This window comes from Mustela nivalis, assembly GCF_964662115.1.
Source record: "Mustela nivalis genome assembly, chromosome: 13".
Classification (NCBI taxonomy): Eukaryota; Metazoa; Chordata; class Mammalia; order Carnivora; family Mustelidae; genus Mustela; species Mustela nivalis.
In genome coordinates this window covers 6317284-6333371 of record NC_139032.1, presented here as the reverse complement: position 1 = coordinate 6333371, position 16088 = coordinate 6317284, and the positions used below count along the sequence as shown (strand labels likewise).

The 16088-nt window shown below is 43.3% G+C and overlaps 1 protein-coding gene across 5 annotated transcripts in view; it reads right to left on the bottom strand.

Moving 5' to 3' along the window:
• Positions 1-16022, bottom strand: part of GLIS3 (GLIS family zinc finger 3) — a 438156-nt gene extending 422134 nt beyond the window's left edge. For 2 of the 5 annotated variants that reach the window (XM_082694388.1, XM_082694389.1), the window contains exons 1-2: positions 15549-16022; positions 2016-2502 (exon numbers count right to left, since the gene is read on the bottom strand). In XM_082694388.1, the coding sequence (XP_082550514.1) occupies positions 2016-2403 (388 nt within the window). In that variant the 5' untranslated portion in view covers positions 2404-2502; positions 15549-16022. Of the gene's footprint in view, positions 1-2015; positions 2503-15548 lie in introns of those variants that run through there. The other 3 variants (XM_082694391.1, XM_082694393.1, XM_082694392.1) reach the window with 3 other exon arrangements.
• Between the last annotated feature and the right edge of the window lie 66 nt (positions 16023-16088).

Genomic DNA, 16088 nt, shown 5'->3' with positions numbered 1-16088 from the left:
TAGATGAAGTTCAAACAGTCCTAGATCACCATTCTCAACCAGTTACTGGCTTAGCTTAGGAACTGTCAACCAAGACCTGAAAGGGGCACATTCAGCCACTGCTGGCACCATCCAGAGCGGTAGCCAAGCTCCAAGGCTAGAGGGGATAATAATATGGTTATCCTCAACCCCTAATCCATGCTCAAGCATACCCCAACCCTGCAGATCCAGAACAGGCACTGTAAGCTTGGAAGCTGAGCAAGGAGCCAGGAAGTTGAAAAAAGAAGAACCAGGGACAGCACTAATTTTTACAAGAGTTTCAAGATGTATTAACCCTGACAGTTCACTATCCCTGAATTACTGGAAATAATTTTTTTTAGCTATGAATATAATCATAAACACTTGTGGTCACCATCAAAGTAATATCCCCAACCTCCTTACCGATGGCAATGCTGAAGTTATTTATTCTTTCTAGACTTTAGCTCCTTTATCAGTCAATCAACACTAGCAAACAACTCGGGGTTGCTGTGAGGGATAACTGAGATTTTACATCGGAAGCACTCAATACAGTAGCTGACGCATGCCCAGTTATGACATAATAATAAGAAGTTATTATATTATCAGCATTAATAATGCCAGCCAGGATTCAACGCAAGTATATGTAATGAAAGCAAGCTACATACAGTTTATTAGACAAGCAAGAGCTGCAAGACTTTACTGGGCCTCTGCCCCTGAAAATCCAAACACATGAGCTTGACATCACGGTTTGCCTTACCAGGGACGCAGCAACCTGACAATGACGCAGCCGTCTTGGATGTGCCCCCAAGGAAAGTTTTTCCTACATGTACACTAAATATCAGTACGTGTAGGAAATAAAGCAATCTAAAACCAAACCTAAACCAAGATAAATAAATAAGAAAAGAAAAAAGCTACATGTATAGTTTCTTATACTTTAAGGTTGTATAGTTTAGGGTTTTTTCTTAATCTGCCCATTTACACCATGCAGAGGAATACAAAGACACTAAAACAACTTTAAGGATACAAATAATTATTCACCTGAACTGGGTGGGTGAGTTATGAGATAACTGGGTGAATGGCTATTCAAGCTGCTAATAATCTTATTTAGTAGTGTACACGCTTAATATAAACATTTAAAACCAGGTGCTAAAAATACCTAAGGGCATATAGAATTGTTCTATTTTACATAACAAAGCTATTATTTCACATGAGGTACATACTCTCCCTTTTTCTAGCCCAAACATACATTGCATGTGCAATATCACCCAGTAAGTCAACATCAGTTGCTACAGAGTGTGCCGTTCAAATAATTTGCTGTTCTCCAACAACTATTCCATGATTTAAAATTTACATTATTCAAACACTACTGAATTAAAAGCACGCTCGCTCTCTCTCTGCGTTTCAAATTAACCAAGTGTCTAGTTCTCTGCAAACCCCAAAATACATCCTTTCGCTATTCTCTTCTAGCTTCCTTCCCTCTTGCCACCAGCTGTTTTACAACACTTAAGGGTTCTGCTCTTCGAATAATTTCTTATCATTTCTATGTACTAAGTCCTCACTTCATTAGCTGTTAGGCTTTCTCCCTTTTTATCCTTTTCTTTCCAAACCTTTCTTCTGGCACCAACATGCATGCTGACAGCTCTGGCCACCCCTGTGCACCGTGGCCCAGGGAATCCATTCCCTTGGTGCCCCTCGAGGGTGGAGACTCGCTACAGCAGCTCTTCCCCGCCTCTACCACCACGCACCCTCACTCCCTGTTTCTGAGCTCCCTGTCTCGCCTTTTACCCTTCTTCACAGTTCCACGAGGCATCCCGTTTATCACTGTGGCCTCCTCCCCTTCCCATGCACCTACACCTCCACCCTTCCTCAGCAGGGAAGCTGAGATCCTCGTGACACCACCAATTTTGTCCCTGATACTCAATCCTGTAGTTTTCCATAAGATTTGCTGGCAGAGAGAAATCTGGAAAGGAGAAAAAAAATCGTTCCACTATTAAAAGATCCCAGAAAGACAATCCTACCTTTCCCAGGATTTGGAGGAAAAGGACTTCCAAACTCCTGCTGCTTTGGCTTTAAAGTGTGTGGCCCTGACATGCCTCCAGCCTGGGTGACCTGGAATCGTGGCTTCCCATTGGTGAGCACTTGTCTCCTGGGGCTCAAGGCAGGCAGATGGAGGGGGCTCTCGGCCGTGTTGCTCTGAGGAGCCGTCCCTCCTCCTGAGGGCATCTTGAGATGGAGGCTGTTAGCAAGGCTTCCGAGGGCAGGGCTCGCTGTGCTGCCACAGGACGAGGGACCAGGAGTCCCAGAGTGGGCTCGGATGGGAGGAATGTGTTGACCACTGACCATCCCGGGCCCCTGTGGGGTTCCTGATGTCCGGTGGAGACTCATGCTGCATGACCTTCCATTCATTCTGAAAAAACCTGTGGCCAGGATGGTCAAATATCCAATGGCACTAATGACTCCTTTCAGGCAAAGTCCAATAAGTTATCCATGGTGTGGGATATTAGCCTGTTTAAAAAAATAAATGCAGGCATTTTTAAAAGTAAAAATGAAAATAGGTCACAGTGAGTTTTCAACCTGTGTAGCATTCATAGGAAGAAAAGAAGCACTCTTAGCAAAACGGCCTTTTACGTAAAGCGGGGTCATCAAACACATGGGTCACTGGCAGGCCCTCTCCCCTTCTGCATTCATGGTAGATGTGGACTATGGATCACTGTGTTGTTTTGTTTGCCACTGAGCCCTGCTCAGTACAGTGCTCTTGGCAACCACGACCAATCAACTGGTGCCAGTTTGCAAAATGAAACTTACTTTGCTCTGTAGAGGATCTGTCCATACTAGTTCACTTTTGCTACAGTGAGTCCTGGGAAACCCAAAGCATTACCTCTGTGATCTCTGAGACCAATGCTCCAAAATTTTCAGTAAATAAGCAAAAGGCTGGTAAGGCCTCTACATGAGATTATGAGGATATTCAACCATGTCTGATTTTTACCATAAGAGCAAAAGTTTTCAGTCCCTAGGCTTACAAAAGATAAAAACAGGAGTCTGGTACTCTCACAAAGACATCATAGACCCACATATCCAAGCACTCACAGCAGCATCAGAGTCTTGGTTCCCTAACGATTCTGAGTTATTGGGGGTGGAAACAGAATCAACACGACAATACTCTCACCTTCTACCAAGATCCCAGAGAAGGGAAAGTCTGTGCAAAACACTTTATGGAAAGCCCTTCAAGGAGAGCCCTTCTAAAGGTCAGTGTGTTCACCATACACCACACACAGGAAGTCAACCGTGGTTCCACAAACGCAGCTCGTCTGCCATCCCAGCACCCCGCTCCTCAAGTGGCGAAGAGAGAACCAACAGCACTGATACGACCACAGGGCATAATGTCAGTACTCCCTGGTTACAAATCTTCAGGAAAGGTCTTCCCTCCCTTAACCAACAGCTCCCCAAAACATACACAGACTCAAGGTGACTAAGCATCACTATTCCAAATGATTGACAAACAAAGTCACACTTTGTATTCTTTTGCACAGATATGATCGTCATGAAAAGAAGCCAAAGCTCAACAAATACTGGAGAGATGACGGAGTGCAAAGCAGCAAGTGATCAGATATTCTCAGCTGGATGATTCCTACTCTGTCTGTATGATCTACTCTGTGTCTTAGACAATTATTTCCAGCCAGCTCCCAAGCAAATGGCTCTATTTGACATTAGGGACAGAACAACATAGAGGGAAAACTCTGAGGGTTTCTTTTTTCTTCTTCTTCTTTATCCTTTTAGAAAATCAAAACTCAAGCACTCACTCTTCCCTCTGCAAAGTTTACTCTGTGTGCCCGAATGTCGAGAAACTTCAAAAATTACTAACAATGTAACACTTGGAATGTTTTCCTCATCTTTGCCAATTCTCTACTTTATTAAGAATTCTCCCGGTCTGTCACATTTCATACCGCCATGCCATCCAGTCCTAAGAAATGCTCTGAGGTCCGGCTCCGGCCCTTCTCTCCACGACCGTCACCAAGAATGGACAAGGAAACCCAGCTCAGCCAAACCTGATAAGGTTTGTTTTATGCTTAAAGCTTTTTTTTTTTTTTTTTAAGATTTTATTTATTTATTTGAGAGAGAGAGCACAAGAGGAGGAGGGTCAGGAGAAGACAACTCTCCACTGAGCAAAGAGCCGGATGCGGTACCCGGTCCTGGGATTCTAGGATCATGACCTGAGCCAAAGGCAGTTGCCTAACCAACTGAGCCACCCAGGTGCCCTATGTTTTAAGCTTAAGTTGTTTCATGGAACTTTAAGAAGTGAACCCTAGTATCAAAAATCCCAATGCCTTCGCTGCTATGTCCATTTAAGAACTCCAGTGTAAAAAAGAAAAAGAAAGAAAAAGGAACTCCAGTGTATTATCAGTGGGTCTGCTGAGTTGTGGGTTGACTCTGAACAACAATCATTACATGTCTCTGTGCTTTGCCAGAGGATGTTTCCCATCTATTCTCCACACATTCATAAAACTGTGTTTTCCGAGTACTCTGAACCTTACAGAAGAGACCACTTATTCAGCATCAACCAAAATAAATAATTAAGTATATGTGCTGTATTGGCAATTTGATGAAAATGAGGAATCATCCAACATGACTGGCACTATGAGTCACCCTGAGTCCGTGAGACAAGTGTCTGTAGTTTTGTAGAGTAAGCCCATTTACAGGTTTTTAAAAACAAAAAAAAGTCCTCTTTGTCAGCAAGATCACATACAAGCGAAAATCTGGATAAAAAGACACAAGTAGGTTCTTAGCATTAGGTTAGATCATTAAGAGGGTGAGTCTGCAAGAAAAATAATTAACATGCAGAGAAGTTAATTGAGTATCAGACACTCATACCAGCCTGTCAAACTGGACTTTCATTTTATTTTATTTATAAACTACACTCCTGTTTTAAATAGCTTTAGGTTGAACATAACAACAACAATAACAAAAATGCATTTAAATTTTATCACTAAAAAGACGAAACCAGAAAGTAAAGTGATTCATGCCAGAAAGAACACCAGTAAGGCAATGACGTACAAGCCAAGAACACCAGCCTCAAGACAAAAATGAAATAGACTCTATGTGAAAATATGCCTGATAACCCAGTTTTCACATTAGTTATGCCAACAGATATTTCAAGCATTAGAAACTAGAATTTAAAAATCAATTTTATCTGTCAGTATTATAGTACTTTTATACTTTTTAGCAAGGCCCTGTGATCATTTATAATCCTAAATCCACGTGTAACAGAAAAGGAATAAACTGCTAACTTTTAAGGAAGACTCATCCTTACTGAGTCAGAGTGCCAGGACACCTGAGTTCTACTTCTAGCAAATCATTTATAACTTCCCTGGGCTTACAGATTTCATCCACAAAATGAGGAAGTTGATAACAAGCACTACGTTCTCTTGAAATTCTCTGATCCCCCAGATAATCAAGATAAGGAAGATCATAAAAAATACCCATGTACGATGATCAAAAATAAATCTGTAGATTTTATATCTATGGCACTTAAATCAAGAGGACAGAGCAGACATGGAAGCAAAAATAGTAATCTTCATCCACTCCACCAAAGCAAGAGCTGATAGGAGGTTCTCACCTCAGCAGTGTGTTGTAAGACAACACTGACCTTAATAAATGGACCTCAGGATAAAATTTGCCTACACTTTGCCAAAAAACAAAATCACAACTAATCAATATCAAAACCTAACTGGTAGGATTCCACTAGCAGATCATTTTTCTATTTAAAAACCTACTCAAGAGGCGCCTAGGTAGTGTAATCGGTTGAGCGCCCAACCCTTGATTTTGGCTCAGGTCATGATCTCAGGGTCATGAGATCGAGCCCCACTTCTGGCTCCACACTCCATGGGGAGTCTGCTTGAGATTCTTCCTCTCCCTCTGGCCCTCCCTCCTCTGCCTGCACACTATCTTTCTTTAAAAAAAAAATAAATTGTTCTAGTTCTCCAGAATTACTTTCTCCTCCACCCTCCACCCACTGCCTACCCAAAGCTGTCAACAGGAACAAAAAAAAGAAAGAAAGAAAGAAGAAAAAAAAAGAAAGAAAAAAGAAAATGCAAGGAACATTCGAAAGTACAAATTTAGGGTACTTTGGATCCGACATAGTGATACATTTAGAGTTTCAACGCTCTGTCTGTTCAAACAATGAAAATGCTCATTCTGTTAAATGAGTCAGCATAAGTTAATAAATCTTTCCTGTTGACCACTTTCAAACTCCTAAAACATGCTCCTGTAAATCAGGTCAGAAAGGAAATTACTTAACTCTTAAGGAAACTAAGGCACAAAACCATGTAATAATTTCACTGTTTTGAAAAAGCTACGACTTTTATCAAAATACAAAATCATGACTCTACCTTCTACCCAAGGCTCCAGGCGCTAAGTCTCAGATTTAAAAAAGATCCAACAAGTGAAAAGCAATGTTAACTCAGCCATTCAAGAAAATTCCAAAAACACAAGTTCCATAATGCCTATTTACAGCCCAAAGCCCTTTCTTAGTAAATATCATTAATAAACTCATCTAGAGTCATAATTCATCTGATGAGCCAGTTAATTATTAATTTTCATACATCATTTCATTTCCTTAGGCTACATTTAGCCTTTGTTACATTTTCCATTCCTTATGCCACAAGCGTTCAAGCGTTTCTTACCCTGCATAGAAAATCTGATAATGAGACACAAAATACTGGTCAGCAAACAAAAATGCTCCTGAACAGCTTCTTCTATATACATCTAAGCCATCTAAAATCAGATTTTTATTGATTCTTTTTATTTTTTTCCCTTCGGGTTAATGATTCTATAATTTCATTAACCGCCTTTTCAACATCACTGCCTTCATCATTAATAGGCCCAGGCTATTCCCCTGCGCTTCTCTCGGTTACAGCTTTTGTAGCCAGAAGAATATAGAAATGAAAAGCCTATTGACAGATAATATAAGTTATTCCCATGCACGGCTGCAGTGTGAAGCACATTTTGCAATTCAATCAAGGACAGATAGAGCTGAATGTTCTTAGATCCCAGGAGTTCATTTTAATCAGCAGAATGTACCTTGTCCTAACACAGGTGACTGACTCCTCAGAAAAGATTGTATAAACAAAAACCAATCGTGTAAGTCATTTTATTGGCAACAATATAAACACGGCTATATTAGATGAAACCAATAAATCAAAATTATTCGTCTGCAATTTTAACAAGAGGAAAGTGCAAACATGCGCCTGTGAAGCAGGAGGGTATTATAGAGGAAATGCACTGGACGTGTACAGTGCCGTGTCTCTAAGTTGAAAGGGAGTGTGCTATGTTATGATAAAGTAATCCACAACAAAGTGGAACTGATCATTTCTGTGGCTTCATAACTTTATTTGGTGAGACTGACAGATTCACAGACATTACAACAGAAGTTACAGGGAAACAGGGCTGGGTGGGATACTTCCACAGTAGTGGGACATTGAGCACAAACTCCAAAGGCTACACCTGGTAGTTACCACGTATGGATTAAACAGTCATGTAGGTACTATCCAGGTCTGATGCCAGAAATGCTAAGAATGTTAACATACTTATTCTGAACACTAAGATGTACACACATTATTCAAGCAATATAATCACCAATAAAATACAATCTTACAAATCAAAGAGGTTTAGGGCTGAGTTATATCAATTACAAAAATGTAGACAAATCACTATTCCCTCCAGGGATTCAAGGCCATTCTTTCAAAGACCACTCAGAAAAGATACTATAATGCACATTATGGATCCCATCAAATAGAGTTTCTGATGGACTTAGCTGTGGATTTCAACCACAGCTTTCTAGAGATGTACACATTTTAATTTTTATATTTTATAAAATCTTCTCAATGAAAATAATCTTCCCTCAGTAGGGAGTAAGACATCTGGCAGTGCCCTTTTAAATTGAAGTTAATGGCTCTGAGATGCTGAACGCTGCAGGCAGTAAATATGGACAAAGGAAAGAAAGGCAAGAGTTAAGGGGAAAAGGGGACAGAAGTCGGAGAAAAAGAAGATCGAGTCCAATTCAGGAATCTAGTCTCTAAGTCAGCCAATCCTAACTGAAAAATCAGAGCAGAATCCACAACCTGCCACGCAAAGGCCGTGATTACAGACTGCTAAAAGAAATTCTGTATCTTCAGGAAAATACTACCAGAGGGCAATATTAAAAATTCAGTAACCTCTCTTAGAATCTGTTCGCCATACTTTGATCCATCTATACAACTCTCAGACCACCCCCTAGCTTACCGAATGTCACTAATTTTAGTAGTAATTACCTACAAATGTTTCATTTACTTTGCCTCAATCATTAACTCATCAATGAGTACAGAAAGTTCTAGGAATCTGTGACCCTATCACAAAGGGCAGGGAAAGGGGAATAAATAGGACTGTAAGAAATCACACAAAATGAGAATGTACTTGGAACCAAAAAGATTTTTAAGACAAACATAGATAGGTTCAGAAAGGTAACCATGCATGGCCCTAAGTTCCTAGATCTATGTTTAACAAAGGGCTCTTTTTAAAGCAGTGTTTCTCACACTGGTTGCAATCTGTTGGTAGGCACTGAAATCAATTATTCAATGGAAAACATGTTTTTTAATGAAATAGAACTGACTAGAACAAAATAGAAGCTTCCAGAGTACATCAACTGTATTAATGGTTAAGTACTATTTTGTTTCAGTTACTTGTGAGTGTACATGTCTGTATATCTTCAATGCATATAGTGTATATTGGGTAAGATGAAAAATGGGTTTTATGGTGAGTTACAGTCAAAAAGGTATAAAAATCACTGTTACAAAAGCATGCCCAGGCACCTAACAAAAAGAAAAGGTGCAGGTATAGACAGAGTTGAACCAAAGTAAAACAAATATCAAAATACAGCTGTAATGAGCAAAGGATCTAAAAGCTCATCATTTTTATCTTTATAAAACATAATGATTCACCAGTACAAAGGTATCATTCTACCACTGCTTTCTTTTCACTGTGCATTCGACTCAATGAATATCACTAATCACTTGTGCTCTATAAACATCAAAAATCAACCAACTAACAGAATTAGGATCAAAACAACCCACAGTGGTAGTGATTCCTCATTGCAGAAGGTAGAGGACCTTCCCTGAAAGAGAATCTCCTTCTTACAATGCTAAGGGGGGACAAGTTTCAATTAACACATAACTGCCTTTGAGAACTGAGTTTTTCAAAATGTGTTCTTAATATCAGATCCAATGAAGAGGAATTTGAAATGGAAAAATGAACACATTCCTTATGATGTCACCACTGAATTAATTACCTGAATTGCAAAGAGGGAACTCCACGCGGCCATGGTTTGAGACACAAAGGCCTCTTCAGAAATATAAAAGAGTAACTGGCTTTTCTTTCAAAAACAAGACAACCTCCAGCCTCATATGAGGAGATACATATGTAGCGAAATACGGCAAATGCCAAGTGCATTCTTTGTCATTTTTCATTTACAGATGACTACGTGGTCCGTATGAATAACTATTTACAGAGGTAAAGATCACAACCCTTTCAAACAGGTAATAAATAACTACTTAGAGGAGATTCTAGAAATAAAATTGACTTCATCACTCATTAAACCAAATATTCAAGCATATTAATGTGTCCCGCATCACATGTATAACTGAGTGATTATTTCCTTCAGTGTAGTTATTACTTAAAAGTGACCAATAAAACTATTTTTAGGGTTAATAGACAAAAGTTTTACACAAGTTAAATTATGTTCACTGACATCACTGCAGAAGTATGAACATTCACAACAATGACTAGGCTTTAAGCAACATGACAACATATTTATAGGAAGAAAGAAAGGAAGGAAAGAAAAGAAAAGAAAAGAAAGAAAGAAAGAAATGAACAAGAAAGAGAGAGAGAGAGAAAGAAAGAGAAGAGAGAAAGAAGGAAAAGATAGGAAAGAAAGGAAGAAAGGGGAAAAAAGGAAACACCAACATGAATGACTCAGTCAAGTTACAGAAAGAAGTGGAATCCACTGGTCATGCTGGAAAGGTTGGGAAAACATTAATCCATTTCTTCACACACGAGAATAACAAGAATTCATACATAGCCCTGGCATCTGATTAGTTTTCTGCGTACAGTATTCAGCAGGCCTAGAAATGAAACTTCGGGAATAACTGATATTTAGAAAATCTGATCTTGAAGAAGAAAAAGAAAGGAAAAAAGTCTGATCTCTTTACTAAGGCCTCCGGGACAGGGTCCGGTCTGGCGCTGTAACCCTATCTCCCCATCTGCAGTTCAGCAAGGCCTGCTGCACCTGAAGGAATGTGCAGTTGTTCCCATGCTTGGCCTTGAGGAGATCACATCAGACGAGAATGGCCCCATCAGCTTTCTTCAAGTCTGCTCTCAACCACTTACAGCTCCCATGATTCCAGTTTTAGAGACAAATCCCCTGATTTTGTTCCCATAGTGGAACTTAACTGGATCCTTATTTCTGCTCATCCTATAATATTGTCTTAGAGTCTACATGGGAGGTCTTTCCCCTTCTTCCTTGTTTTGTCCCCCTTTTCCCCAAATCCAAATCCTACTTACCCTCCAGGTCCACCCCAGATACCCACTTTAGGCCTTCCCTGATCCTCTCTTAATATCTGTATCTATTTGCGAAATGGTTAGAATTACACTATTATACATAGTTCATGGGATTATAAAATATTAAATGAGATCAAGTATGTTACTTGCTTAACATAGCACTTGGCACATAGAAGGACCCAATAAATGTTAACTATTTTATTCGAAAGCCCTCTCTTACAGCATTCATAACTTTCTACATTGTCTTATAGTTCTGTCTGTGTTTCATCTCCCTGCCTAAATTGTAATGACAACACGATTAGGGGCCCTAATTTACCTTTGAACTGTCACCGGTCCTTATATGTACATAGATGATTTTATATTATAACTATATACTTACATTTTCATACTACATGTATGGATTTTTATATTATATTTGTATATTATGTGCACTTATTATACTTATACTGTACTACTCATTTATACTGAAAAAATGTGGGGTCGATAAAATATATAATTATGTATTTATAACCTATATTTATCATTTATTGCCCAAATAAGCCCAGTACAATAAGGTGTAACTGTATGATCACAAATCCCCCACTCTGTGTCCTGCGGAGCCAGTTAAATCACAGGTGCATGTTCCGCGGTTCATTCCTTTCTCTGACAGGAGAAAGTAGCACAGACACTACAGCATTCTTCTAAGCCTTCTGGCCTTTATCGTGATATACTCATGAACCATGAAAAATCGTAGGTCAAAGCTGGAAAACAAACACAGTCACTTCAGGATGGAGACCAGGCACTTCTTTTGGTTGGGGATTGGTGGCCCTAGCACCGGGGCTGTCAAACGCACTTGGAATAGTCATGGAGGAAGGAGCCCCTTGGTATTCTCCTTGCTCATCCCACACTGGCTTCATGCTGGACATTTTACTCTTGTCTGCTATGCCCCTATCAGACCATCGTTAGCAGAGAAAGTATAGCTTGTTTTGTCAGTGTTCTCTTTCATTCTATCGTATTAAGTAATGCCTGATGAACTAACTTCTGCAAGCTAAACTATTCCCACCATGTTTAAAGGGAAATCCAAATTATTTGACCTATTAGAAGGTTGTTACATCAGCGAAAGAAGCCAGACGCAAGACTATATATTGAATTATTCCACTCACATTAGGTATTTTTTTAAAACAGGCTAAACTAATATATCTGTTAGAAGTCAAGGCACTGTTTATTGTGGGGGTGGGGGGAACATAGTGAGTGGGAGGGTGTATGTGAGAGGTATGTGGAGTGTTGGTAATGTTCTATTTCTTGATCTGGATGCCAGTTAATCAGTTGCATTTACCTTGTGAAAATTCATAAAACTTGAAATATGTGTACTTTTCTGTATGGATATTTTATTTCAGCTCAAAAAAAAATTGGGTTTTGTGTTAAGTCTGCCTGAAGTAAATGGAAAACTTGGAACATGGGCATCTTCTTATCAAACTACATGTTAGAGTCATTTCAAGATTTTCTCGCATGTCTCATCCTCCAGGAATGAGTAAGGCAGTACAATTTCCTGTGCTCCATTTATTTATTTTTTAATTTTATTTTCAATCTTAATTAAGTCTATGAAGCAACCAAACTTAGTGGAAAGTCCTGTATTTCCACCTTCTTTATAATATCCTCTACAGAAAATAATTATAAAAAACATAGAAAATTACTTCTCCAGGGAAGAGAATGTGCACAGGATGCCGCTTCCTGAATTATCACCTTCAAGAAGTACTTCATCTCTATTCGAGAAGAATTACAAATTAACATTTCAAATCCAGAGATCAATACCTACAATATGAGAGGGACAAAAGTAAAAAGAATGTCCTCAGGCTTAATTTAGTAGCAAGAAAGAACACGCAGAGAAAAAAAGACTGAGAACACTCAGCTCTCTTTTGAAACAATGGAAGACCACTTTCTGCCATATGAATGAAGACAGGACTGGTACCAAATACTAGCTTGCTATTGTTTCACCTCCCCCATCCTGCCTATTTGCGGCCAAGAGGAATTTCACCCACTCGCTGAACCTCAGGGTCTACCCCACCCCCCAAAATTCGCTTCTCCTATTTGGAATGATGATTACTTCCAAGCAAACCAACAGATCCCAGGTATTCCATCTCTGACAAACTAACTACTATTAAGGAACTTGGGTAGGCTCAGGGATCCGAGAAAAGATGTCCTCTCACAGCTGGCCTAAGGTGAACTAGGAAGAGAGGAAGTTACAGCAGCACTTAGACTGAACTACTCATACTCAAGAACTGTTGAGTCCTCTGAGCAACAAAAGAAAAGAATCCAATTACCAATAAGGAAAAGGGTTTTGAAAGGAATTGGAAAAGAAATGTCCCCTACTCTTCGTTTCAAAGATAGTGGCTGGTCCTGTGGGGCTGCCATAGACAACTCGTGAAAACATCTGAAAATTGGAGCGCACGTACATGTGATCCGCAACCTTCGGCATGTTCCCAGTTGCATCCCAGTTGCAACAATAACGTAATGCCACACACTCCTGTCTCTACATGGAGGCAAGCTCTCCCCCAGCCCTCCCGTGGGCAGATCCTTTTTCTGCAAAACTTCGCAGGTTTCACCAAGGAAGCAAAATTAGAGGAGGGAGAAGATGAGGAATGAGAGGATTAAAACCAAACAAATCAATTTTATATTAAAAAAAGAAATAGGCTTCCCAGTTTAGTGTAAAAGGGTAGTCTAGTGGAGATGGGGACACAGGGGAAAACGGATGTCTGGCTAACTCCCAAGGCAGAAATCATGACTCATCAAAGCTTTCAGTGGGGACATAAGGAGACTTCACATTTGTCTTGAGTTCACCTTCACGCCAAGAAATGCTCTCTGCACTGGAAACTGGGAAACTTGAGTGTGTGCCCGGCATCTGTGACAACTGGCTATGAAGGCTTGGACGGAGCCCTAAAAGTCTCTGGGTTCTGGGTCTCCTCGTCCATAGGTGATCTCCAAGGTCCCTGCTAGCTTGAACAGCCTAAACTTGGTATTCCCAGCTCCCATAGCCTAAAGGGAACTGATCCGCTGGGGGGCGCTGCAGGACGTCCCTCTCCTCGGAAGCTGCAGCACTCCACCCCCCATCCCGGCCCAAACTCTGGGGAGATACTGATGTTCTGGAAGAAGGTGGGGAGAGGGTGCAAAGCCCATTTCTCCCTTAAAAGGGGGTGGCAGTTGCAAGAGTCCAGTCCCAACAGACGCTGCTCCCTGCCATTCCGGAAGTACCCTCCACGCGCAGCCCCTGCCCCCGGGTTTAGATGCTGCCGAGAGGAGGGCCTCCGAACCCCGCGCAGCCTAGCCGACTACAGAGCAGAAGGGCAGGGGGCTCTCCAGGCCGGGGAAGGGCTTGAGAGATCTGGAGAGGTGCTGGGGACTCGCCGGGCGGAGAGACACTCTGGGGCAGGGCAGGAGAAGGGCAGCCTTTATCAGCTCCCGACCCCCGACTCCCCCCCACCCCCTCCACCCGCGTTGGGCCCGCAGAGGTCCCGGCCGGGGGCATTAAGCTCCACCGCACCGAGCGAGGGGCGGGTCTGAGGGCGGAGGCGAAAGGGCCGGGCTGGGGCGCTCTGCTGCGACCCTGTCACTCGCCGGCCGCCTCTGACCCTAACCCTCCGCCCGGTCCGCGAGCTAGCGCAGCAAAACAAAACAAACTCGTGCCGGTTTCCTGTTGTGCAACCCAGTCCTGAGTAAGTCGGGCCGAAAGGGCGCCGCCGCTAGCCCACGGCTGGAAAACCCAAGCGGCGGGGACCAGCGCACTGCCCTGCCCGGCCCGAGCTGGGGTTCGGGGGTCGCCGCGGCTCGGAGCTCGCATCAAGCTCGTGTCTAAGCCCTCGGGTCTCCTTTTGCTTCTTGCCTCCCAAACACCCCCCAACAAGTCGAGGGCGCGACCAGGAAGCCAGAAACCACCTTTCCCAAAGCTTCTCCCTCCAGGTACCTAATTGAATCATCCATAGGATGACAAATCCATCGGGGCCAAGTTTTCCAGACACTTGGGTAACTTCCTCGTCCCCGAGGTGACTTGTCAGCTCCAGTGAGTAACTTGGAAGTGTCGCTTGGGGCAAGGTGTGTGTCTAGGCGAGAGCCGGCTGCTCACTCACGCTTTCCGGAGAGCGGCCCGGACTGACTTCAAAATACACACGGGGTCATTTACAGCGACTGCAGCCGCGAGCAGGACAGAGCACCCGAGACTGAGACATTTTCCAAACAGTGCTGACATTTTGTCGGGCCCCATAAAAATGTAAACGCGAAGTGACGAACCCAGTGGGGAGTGTGAGCGTCTGGGGATGTCTGCGCACTCCGCGGCGTGGGAGGTTGTAGTTACAGACCTGGCGGCTGCGGGTCACAGAACCTCTCCCAGCGACAAGCCGGCGGACCCCCAACCCAAGGACCTTCCGGAGCAATGGGGACATTGTCTTTGGCGAGGTGGTAGGCATGAAAACCACCCTTAGCGGAGCTCCACAAACACGTGGAATTGGAAAACGCAACTACAGCCCCGTGTGCGCGCGGGACCTCACGTCACCCCATCAATTCCCTCTTCTCCCAAGTTTCCCTTCAGTTGGGACTCCCGGGTGGCGTGCGGGACATGCCCCCTGCGTCCTGCAACGTGCCTTGATTGTGTGGCCCTGTAGCCCCTGTTGTTTAAAAGAAAACCCCAAAACAAAAACTCTTCCTAATTAAAGAAACTTGAATCCCTGGTCGACTTCCTTTCCGTCTTCCACACTCGGGGCTCTTAGGCAACTGACAACAACAGGGCTGGGTTCCTAACCCAGCGTCGCTATCTCCACAAACAGCGCTTTTAGGGGTACGCTTCGCCTTAAACCCGCGCAAACGCCACTGGCTCGGCGTGGAAAACTAGTTCTGATCCCTAGTTTGTGTCTCGGAGCGTTAACTCCCCCCCTCTTTCAAGCGCCGGTTTCTCCCGTCTCTCGCCTGCGAGCAAAGTTCCTATGGTCTCCACTTACCAGGTAACCCGGATTTCCACAACAAAGCCAGGCGTGCGGGTCCCTTCCCCGGCCCGCCGGCGAGTGACAGCGGCGGCCAGCGCTGGCGAGGAGTAACTTGGGGCTCCAGCCCTTCAGAGCGCTGCGCGGGTTCTGCCTCCTTCGGAAATGAAAACTCTCATCCAAGCCGGGGGACGGAGCGCGGAAACCCGGCCCAAGTGCCGTGTGTGCGTGTGTGTGTGTGTGTGTGTGTGTGTGTGCGCGCGCGCGCGTGTGCGCGAGGGCAGCGGCGGCAGGGGGAGGAGGAGGCAGAAGGGGGGGTGGCTGGACCCTCGGCATCAGCTCATTCTCCCCCCACACATACACGTACACACGCAAATGTTTTTTAAAAAGTTGAGTTTCGACTTTGTGCCTCGCCTGTCCTGCTCATCCTCGCCCTGAGCCGGGATGCGTCTGCGGGCCGGTGCGGGATGCTGGCTAATTGCTTTCCGCGAGCGCCGGTGCGAGCCTGGACGGCTGCGGCCGGGGGGGGGGGGGGGGGGGGGCGGTGCGGGGAGGGGC